The sequence below is a fragment of the Sprattus sprattus genome (genome assembly GCF_963457725.1).
Source record: "Sprattus sprattus genome assembly, chromosome: 12".
In the NCBI taxonomy this organism is placed as follows: domain Eukaryota; kingdom Metazoa; phylum Chordata; class Actinopteri; order Clupeiformes; family Clupeidae; genus Sprattus; species Sprattus sprattus.
In genome coordinates this window covers 1,919,735-1,929,734 of record NC_137910.1, presented here as the reverse complement: position 1 = coordinate 1,929,734, position 10,000 = coordinate 1,919,735, and the positions used below count along the sequence as shown (strand labels likewise).

Genomic DNA, 10,000 nt, shown 5'->3' with positions numbered 1-10,000 from the left:
CCCTGGTTCAGGTGGTGCCAGGCTCCGACAGGAAGCTAAAGCCTCTGCAGGAAGAGGAAGTTAGCAAAGCAGCTTTGGGTGGGCAGTCAGCAGGTCCAACATTCTGCTGGGCCGGTGTTGAAGAAGTTAGTTCGCATTTCTTTTTTTTATTGAAGTTCAAATCTGCGCCATTTAATTTTGTTTGCACAATTTCAGAAAAGTAGCCAGGAAGTGTATTTGTATTAAATGTCATTGAAGTTAAACAATGGAGCATTTTAATTTCACTGAAATTTAAAATGCTGCAAATTAGCCTTCTGTTCACAATCACAGCTAAGCTATTTAATTTTGTTTGCACAATTTCATTTCATTGAATTTCTGTAGTGCTACTGCTACTCATCTGTTGAAAAATCCCGAAACCCAGAAAAGAAGCCAGGAAGTGTACTTTGCATTAAATGTCATTTAAGTTAAACAATGATTTACTGAAATTTAAAATGCTCCAAATTAGCCTTCTGTTCACAATCACAGCTAAGCTATTTGCTTTAGCACAGCAGCATGATGCTCACATGGTGTTCCACTCATTATCGTCCCCGACCCCTGTCTCCCCTGACCAGGATGAGTTCCTCTTCGAGAAGGGCGACCTCAACCTGTGGGCCGAGCCCCTCCAGTGGGCACGGCTGCTGCACACACACCTGGCCTCGCTGGCGTCGACGGTGACGGTGGGCACAGGTGGCATCGCCCCAGCAGAGCTGCACAGGTTGGCAGAGATGGCGCAGAAGCAGGCCCGGGCATCCGAGCGGGCACTGGAGGCACTGCCCGCCTTGCCCCAGTTCTCCGCCAACCTCGAACACGCCAGGCTGAGCGTGCAGGGAGAGCGGGCAGCCCTGGCGCTGAGGGTTCTGGGAAAGCTACAGGAGGACTCCCTCGCCAGCTAAAGGGGAACCACTGCCCACTGTATGTGTGTGTGTGTGTGTGTGTGTCCTCATCGTCATGGATGGTTTTAAACATTAATTACATTTAAAGATACAGAGGATTAATACCTTTCATTCATCTGGACTTTACACACTTCTTAAAGTATACATGCACACGCAACGGTAGGTTGAGTCACATGTTAGCCTCTTGTAACCGGGACACTGAAGAGACTACACATTATTCAGAGTGCATGGAATCCTCAACGCCTTGTGCTTATGTGTTTGAAAGAAAGCTTGTTGTTTCATCACACGTCTTTTATTGTTTCCCAAATATGTATGGCTCTTATTGAGTGCAATTCCAAGATCACAATGCCATGCCATCTCCCTGGGTCACTCTCTCACACCTCTCTCTCTCTCTCTCTCTCTCTCTCGCTCTCTCTCTCTCTCTCTCTCTCTCGCTCTCTCTCTCTCTCTCTCTCTCTCTCTCTCTCTCTCTCTCACACCCCTCTCTCTCTCTCTCTCTCTCTCTCTCTCTCTCTCACACTCTCTCTCTCTCTCTCTCTCTCTCGCTCTCTCTCTCTCTCTCTCTCTCTCTCTCTCACACCCTCTCTCTCTCTCTCTCTCTCTCTCACACCCTCTCTCTCTCTCTCTCTCTCTCTCTCACACACTCTCTCTCTCTCTCTCTCTCTCTCTCTCTTTCACACCCTCTGGAAGCAGAATGGATGAAGGGGCTGCCATCCGAATTGTTTACATAGCAGTTTCAGGAAAGGGAAGTGGAAAAACAGGAAACTGCTGCAGTTTCAATGTGTTGTAATCTCCCTCCTCTGAGTATGTTAGTAAGTCACACACGGCAGACGCTCAGTAAATGCTGATTGGGTCGTTTTTTTTTTGTTTTGTTGTTGTTGTTTTTTTAAGAGCCATGTCTGGAACTCTGCGTCCTTCTCCTCAACGTCTGAGATCAAGCCTTAGCATCAGGAAAGTCCAGATGAGCTCAGGGGGAAGACACACACACACACACACACACACACACACACACACACACACCTGTGACTTCCCGAGAGAGGGTGTCACACTCTTCCATCGCTGTTTTAAAACAAAGATAGAAGGCCTGTAGGAAACACCTGCGGTGAACTGTGTGTGTGTAAGTGTGTGTATGTGTGTGTGTGTGTGTGTGTGTGTGTGTGTGTGTGTGCAGTGCGTGTCAGACCTGGCTGCATCTACGCACACGAGCGAGCCCAAATTACTGTGTTAGTGTACATTTCACAAACTGCTCGAATGCAAATTGGAGGAATTGAAACTACCAGCGCAAGGTTTTTTTTTTTTCTTTTTTTTTTTGCAGTGGTTGAACACCATGAGTCCCTAAGGGGACCATCTTGTACTGTTCAACTTAGCATGCATCCTAAACCCACTTCAAACCCAGGGACAGATTCCCATTTCCACAGTGAACTCATTTGGGCCTGATCAGTGTCTGTTCCACAACCAATGACAGCATGAAGCAGCGCCTAGCTAACCCACCAGTCGTATTGTTGACATTTGTACATTTTACAAAACCAATGCCTCCTTATAAACAGAACGTGGTTGCAACTTTGACCGTCATGTACCTGATGTTGGGTTACATTTGGTGTATGTAGATGGCGTGAAGTCACACTAGAAGGCTGAAGGTGCTGTAGTTCATGTTGAGCTCCTCTGAAGGTGCTGTAGTTCATGTTGAGCTCCTCTGAAAGACGATCGGTTGGTTTTGAATACTGAAAGCTCTATTGTAACTGAACATGTCATGCAAACCATGTGTCCCTACACTGTTTTTAATTCAAATAAAGTGCAGTTTTTTTTTATCACATTTGTTTGCCAGGGGCTACTCTGTGTGTGAAGTGTGTGTGTGTGTGTGTGTGTTTCATTTGGACTCATGGAAAATGACCTCGGGTGCATGAGCTTGAGTAGGTTATGTCTTCACCTAATCGAATCCCACCATCTCTCATCTCTCCAGTCCCCGACCTTGGGTTAGTGTGTGTATGTGTGTGTGTGGTTGTGTGTGTGTGGTTGTGTGTGTGTGTGTGTGTGTGTGTGTGTGTGCGCCTTGAGGGCAGACTCGCACAGGAACTGCGCTGCAACACCGTATATTAGGACCCGCACTCAGAATGACCGTTCTGTTCTGTGAAGCCCATTTTAATAGTCATATTCATGAGAGGGAAGGGGGCTAGACCCGCTCAGATTTACATGAGCAAAGCAACATGGAAGCTAGGAAAGAAATAACAGTCTGGCGCAGTCCTTCCACACGTCGTCTGTTTCTTCCCCCGGCCGGCTACAGAACATTTCTCGTATGCATGGTATTTTGGTCTTCAGGACGAGCTGCGGTATTTTTTCGATACGCCCTGTGTTACTAGAAAAAGAAATCGGGCAGAATGTGCCCCTTGCTCTGCCCCGGTTACGCAACCGGCGCAGCACACAAGAGCCCCAGTGTCCAGCGCGAGCTTTCGGCGTGGAGACAGCTGGCTGGGCCTCGGGCGCTTGTAGTGGCCATGTTGTTTTTACTGTAAAAGTGATGTAATGTTTTGGAGCGCTTGAACGTTCCCCAATAAAAACAGTATGTGACGAGGGGAGGTATGTTTTTTTTTTTCTTCCTCTTTTTTTCTCGGTGGATGGTTATTTGCTCAATGGGTTCCTTGAGGTGTAAATCATGAAGTTTGCGTTTACTGTCTCTTGATTCGTGCGTGCGATCAACAAAACATTTCTAAACTGGGGTGAAGGTGAAAGTGTATTTACTCAGCCCGGCACGTTGTGTAAACCATGCCCTAATTGTTTACCACTTTTTCTATGACGAATGTTTACTTCTTGTTCCGCGGGTGAATGCAAATTTGGTGGAATTTTGGAAGTGTTCGCATGTCGCACTTCGGGTGGCGCTAAAGACTGTAGCCTATTCATGTTGAAAGGTGTACCGCCTGTAGAGGGCAGTGTTACACCGCTTTAGGTGAGATTGCAACGCATTCCTCTGGATGACTGGACATGATTTCGCTGTGTGCTTGTTTGCTCTTACAGTACAGAGACTGAGCAGTCGCTGTGAGCTCACAAAGCAACAAGTGTGTCCAAGAACTTGAACATGAGTTTCAATCTGTGTCACCCTCTTGCTAAAATATTGGTACAAATGCCATTTGCAACTTTTACTGATAAAATGGCCTACTTTTGGGCAAATAATGTATATTGTTTATATTGTCTATAATCCATTATCTCAGTAAATATCAATCTCCTAAAAATAGCTCAAATGTCTTCAATAAACTCAAATAAGGTTTTCCTACACGCCAATTGATGTTATGCGCTTGGCAAACTTGCTATACTTTGAAAAGTGGGTCAGGTCTGTGAGCAAGGGGAAACACTGGATTTCTATTCCTATCCCCTTTTCATCGTAAGCTTCATCGGACCTCGTGTACAATTTGCGCCGAGTAGTTGTTGATTATGCAACCGCCGTCACCCGAGGAATGCCACTCGGTGAGAGACTGGAGATCTTCAGCAGCGCGCTCCATTTCCCTTTCCCTCCTTTCTCACACACACACACACACACACACGCGCGCGTGCACACAAGGGGAATGTTAGCGCATTCGTTCCAGCCAGCGCCAAAGATATAGTATGAGTAAAACAGTAATAGGCTATTTATCTAATCGACTTACTTTTTTAAAGTTCCAAACAATGCGCGTACAGTTTTATAGACCCGCTGGTGAAAGCCTGTGGTTGTCTGATCGACTTTTGTATTTGTATTGCAAGGGGGAGTCTTGCGTCTCTACGCGACACGCAATAATCAATCGGTAAAGTTTTGATCGGTTGTAAGAGGGTGAAGGACAGTGTATTGTGTTTCATATAAAAATGATGAAAATGTAATATAACGAAAAGCTGTTGCGTCTTGTTATCAAATCAGTCTATAACCTAGCAAACGTACTATCTGCCATGCAAAACAAAACAATAATTCTATGACTGAGCTTCCAGCAATTCTTCGTCATGCCTTCACCGAAAATTCGAGCATAATTGATCAGAGTGGGCTTCGTCTGAGCTGTTCAGGAAAGGCAGATGTGGATGCATTCCCGCTGCTCAGTGGGGTTTGATCTACGACCCCCAGCTTAGAGAAATCACGAAAATGAGAGCCCTGCAAACTTGTAGGAGGGGTGTGGATGATGGCCAACCAGAACTCCTGCTTCCTTCGAATAGAGGGGGCGTGACTTTGCCCCCAAGTTTTCCGCCCTCAACGCCACTGCGAAGCATTTATATTCTTGTGCGGAAGGGACGACGCGACTGCAGCATTCAAGCTCGGCACTCCACAGAGGACGGACATCCCACAACAAAAAACACGAAACACAAAAACGAGGAACTTATCCTTTTTCACTTCACTGCAGTCCGAGCACGCATCCTCTGGAATTCCGTGATTTCCCGTTACTCGGAGCTCCCAACAAACAGCAGTCGTGGCACATTCATAGAAAAAGTTTTGCCTCGTGTGCTGTGCGCTCAAGGAACCCGGTCGGTCCACCCATGAGAGATCAACTACGGCAGCAAAGTTCCGAAAACGAGATGTCTGCAACTATCCTGTCCGCTTTCTACGACATTGACATGCTGTACAAGGTATAGGACTATGTTTGAAAGTCGTGCCTTGTTGCAAGTTCTCTCAATCTCTCAACTATAGCGCAACATGCTAGTCTAAAAAAGTTTAGTGCAACAGTCAAGTTCGCAGGCTAGTTCCCATTAGCTGGAAATCGAACTGCGCTGACTTGCATACCATGACACCTCTTGATCGTTGCGTGCAAATCAAAGTTGCAAATCCGACTTGGTATAGCCAAATTTTGTTTTAAGTAGTGCATGCAGATAACATTGAGTAGAAGGCACGTAAGGCAGAATGGCTTTGGTTTTATTTGACCTGATTTTAATGTTTGCTCAAGTTTCTAACTGGTTTCCTGGTTTCGTCCACAGCAGGAGAAAAGTCTGAACATGAACGCTATGCACATCAACAGTCTGCTGGACAAGAAAGCCGTGGGGGCTCCAGTTACAACTTCTAGTCCAGCAACTGCTCCTACGCTCCGGGATTTTTCCGCCGAAACTCGACCAGTAACATGGATTCAGTGACCAACAGCAACAAGTACCCAGCGAGCTCCTTTTGCAACTTGAAGGAGAGCTCGGTGATGAATGGCAGCTCGAACACCGCCATCATGAACAAGGAAAACAAGTTTCGTGACCGCGCATACAGCGAGAACGGAGACCGGAGCCAACAGCTTCAGGTTCTGCAGCAGCAGAAACCGGGCTCTCAGATCAACTCCACCCGCTACAAGACAGAGCTGTGCCGGCCATTCGAGGAGAACGGAGCATGCAAGTACGGGGAGAAGTGTCAGTTCGCGCACGGCTACCACGAGCTGAGGAGTTTGTCTCGCCACCCCAAGTACAAAACCGAGCCGTGTCGCACCTTCCACACTATCGGTTTCTGCCCGTACGGTCCCCGGTGCCACTTCATCCATAACGCCGAAGAGCGCAGGCAAGCCCCGGCCAACGCCAACCTGCAAGGAGAAGGGAAGTCCTCTCGGGATCTGTGCGGCGGCTACGGTCAGAGAGAGTTGGGACTACAGCCCAACGCCTTCAGGGAGAGACCAAAGCTCCACCACAGCCTGAGCTTCTCCGGCTTCGCCACCCAACACGGACTTGACTCACCGCTCATGGAAAGCCCCACATCCCGCACCCCACCACCCCTTTCCTCCAACAACTCTTGCCCCCAAAACTTTTACGAGGATGTGTCGCCCAACACTCTGGCTTGCGTCAACAGTGCCTTCTCCTTCCCCGGGCAAGAGCTGAAAGCCTTACTTGCGCCACTGGCTGTGCACGCTCAAAACAGCTACGCCAATCACTCTAATGGTGCTTACTTTGGGAACCTCTCGGCCGTGTGCCCCCCCTCTCCCCCTTACAACATGAGCCACTTGCAGTCCACTCTGCAATCCTCCCTGCAGCGCCTCAACGAGTCGCCGGTGTTCGACTCACCCCCTAGCCCCCCTGACTCCATCTCAGACCGGGACAGCTATGCAAGCGGGTCCCTAAGCTCTTCTGGAAGTCTGAGCGGCTCCGAATCTCCCAGTTTGGATGCCGGCAGACGTTTGCCAATCTTCAGCAGGCTGTCGATTTCAGATGATTAAGTTCGATCACTTTTGCATGTGGTGTGTTTTTGTTTTTTTATACTTTGTTTAGTATGAGGAGGACTTGAAATTCCAGCACTCGCCGCTGTTTGTGGACGGTGACACCTCTGACAACGTGTAACGTTTGACAGAAATACATCTGCTTTAAACTTTAGAGGCAGATGACATTGTCTTGTCTTTTTTGATATGGCATTAGTTCGTTTGTCTGTATGTTTTTGATAACTACAAGTAGCTATCAATAGAAGGCATTCCACCGGTGACTTATGTTTTGAGCTGCAGCAGATTGCTGTCTTTTTTTTTTTTTAGGTCTTATCAAGACCCGTTTCCGGAGAAAGTCGTATACAAGACTTTTTCTTTCTTTCTCTCTATTTCTTTCTTTCTCCATGAACGAAAAAGACCTAGCGGTTTTAGATTTTCCTGCATCTTACCAAGAATATGCCTTGACACAAGTGTAACAGCTTCACAGCTTCAAAAGTATGTGTGATATTTTTTTTTAGTTTTTTGGTCTTTTTTTTTTTCTTTCTTTCTTGAAAGCTTAAAAACTTCCATTCCAAAACTTTTACCTGGTTCACAGCGCCACGCAGTGGTTTGGTTGGGTAGTGTGTAGTTTGTTGCTTAGTTCAAGCATTCTTGTGTTGAGGATTGCGTGGGAGATCACTGCTGTTGGTTCAGTATATATTTTTTTAGATGTTCTGAGTGATTACATAGCGGTGCATAACTGGCTATGAACTATTTAACTTATTTATTATCTTGTGAAAAGTATAGGCTACATTGGTAATTGTCCAGACTGTATTTATCGAGTATGATGAAGCAATAGATATATTCTTTTATGTTTAAATTATGATCGCCATTATTAATCTACAGCAAGTGGAGTGTATGTTCTTCTCACAGTAATATATATTTTTTGTTGTTTGGTCTCTTTTGTAACTTCACTTCGTTATTTTATTGTAAATGAGTAAAAAAAAAAAAAATCTTAATTTAAGATATTGTATGTGATATTTATTTCATTAATTTTTTTGTTTCCTTGTTTACGTTTATTAAAAAAACAACAAACAAAAGTTTGCGTGATTTGCTGGAGGTTGCTTGTCTGTGCTGTGGAAGGCCTATTTTCGGTCCTTTTGGCAAATCCCTAGATGTGTGTCTCTAGTGGAGTCAGTAGAATGTACAAACAATGTGGGTTTATTCTTTCCTCCTGTCGTCTTTGTTTTTTTTATTTTCAAGACCGTCCAAACTAGCCTTATTTTTTTATTTTTTTTAAATATATACATACAACACATCCGTATCAAGATATCACCAGTCAGATATCCCACATTTGAAAAACAAATCGCCAATTAACCAAAAAAGTATTTTTTTTCCCACCCTCCTTCTCCTGTTATCTATTGCGTGCGGTCACACTGTGATTCCAGCCGCGTGCTAGAGAATGTAGCAAGCCCATGTTGCCCCAGTGTTACACGACACTCTGTGGGATCAGTCTTACATGCCTTAAGATTCACCAAATAAAGTATTTTTCCTACATGTAACTATATTTCTCTCCTAGCTCTTTTTTTTACTCAAGTTGAATGTAGTCTCAATTTCTGAGTTTGTCCTTGGAAGGTTGTTACCACTTGTATTTAAGAAAAGAAAAAAAAACTCGCTATAAACATTTAAAAAAAGGAAAAACTTAACAACTTTAAAGCAAACAACTGAAGCCTTTTTTATATATTATTATGACTATTATATCTCCCTTTCACTTGTTTTATTTGTTCCTGATTCTCTTTTGATATGGGAATGGGCTGATTTTTCCAAACTTGCTGGACGGGATGGTAGTGTTGAACACATTGTGTATGTACATAGTTAGGTACAGGGTGATTCTCACTATGTACTCTTGTTTGACTACTTTATCAGAAGGAAAGCTGTTTGAATGTATCGGAAAAAGGCAACGGACAAAAAAGGCAACACGAGTTGTGATGTAATTATTTTTGGGGGGAGTCAGTTCACTACAAATTAAGTGTGAGACTGTTGGCTTTGTACTGTACATTTCTTTTGTAGTTTCTCCCAATAAAATCATTTTTGAAAAAAAAAAATCTCTGAATTGCTTCCGTATGTTTTTGAGATGTTTTCTGCAGCATACGACACACATCCCGCCCCCCCCCCCCCCCCCCCCCAAACATCCCCAACAGCTGGACCTGCACCTCTCTCTTCACTCTCCCATACCTTCATCATCAAGTGGGATCCATGCAACACACCCCTTCTCTCTATCTCTCTCCTTTCTCTCTCTATGCCCTCCCTTCATTCTCCAGCTCTCTCTCTGTTTCCCACCCCCTCCCCGTATTCTCTCTATCTCTCTCCTTTCTCTATACCCTCTCTTCCTCCCTTCATTCTCCAGCTCTCTCTCTCTCTGTTTCCCACCCCCTCCCCGTATTCTCTCTATATCTCTCCTTTCTCTATCCCCTCTCTTCCTCCCTTCATTCTCCAGCTCTCTCCCTCTGTTTCCCACCCCCTCCCCATATTCTCTCTATCTCTCTCCTTTCTCTGTCTATACCCTCTCTTCCTCCCTTCATTCTCCAGCTCTCTCCCTCTGTTTCCCGCCCTCTCCCCATATTCTCTCGTTCTCTCTCGTATAAATCAGAGGCGGGGGTTAGCAGCAGCTCCAGGCGGGAGCGTGTCTGGACTGGGCAGAGCGCCATGTGCACGTCTTCCACTTATCTTGCCTCACGGTTGCCCTGGAGACAGCTGACCCCGCCCCCGTGTAGCTTTGCCTACCTGACCAACTGATCCACCAGGTTAGGTTAAGCAGCTGACCCTGGGTCAGTCAGAGCTGTCCGTCGGTCCAGTTAGCTGCTCCTGAGACACTGTTTGCAGCTGATCAGAACTTCACAGAGTTTGAGCTGACTTAGCTGCTCCTGAGACACTGTTTGCAGCTGATCAGAACTTCACAGGGCTGCGGACTGGAACTGACTTAGCTGTTCCTGAGACACTGCTTGC

General features: G+C 45.7%; 2 protein-coding genes across 2 annotated transcripts in view; both read left to right on the top strand.

Moving 5' to 3' along the window:
- thada (THADA armadillo repeat containing) overlaps positions 1-911 on the top strand; it is a gene marked incomplete at both ends in the record, with an annotated part of 107,777 nt that extends 106,866 nt beyond the window's left edge. Inside the window, one exon of the mRNA XM_080848545.1 lies at positions 591-911. Coding sequence (XP_080704671.1) covers positions 591-911 — 321 coding nt within the window. The remainder of the gene's footprint in view (positions 1-590) is intronic.
- A 4,247-nt stretch (positions 912-5,158) lies between these two features.
- Positions 5,159-9,066, top strand: zfp36l2 (zinc finger protein 36, C3H type-like 2). The gene is given in 3 exon segments (XM_080849340.1): positions 5,159-5,486; positions 5,832-5,912; positions 5,918-9,066. Coding segments are annotated over 3 exon segments (1,290 nt in total). The 5' UTR covers positions 5,159-5,396; the 3' UTR covers positions 7,037-9,066.
- Positions 9,067-10,000: the final 934 nt, after the last annotated feature.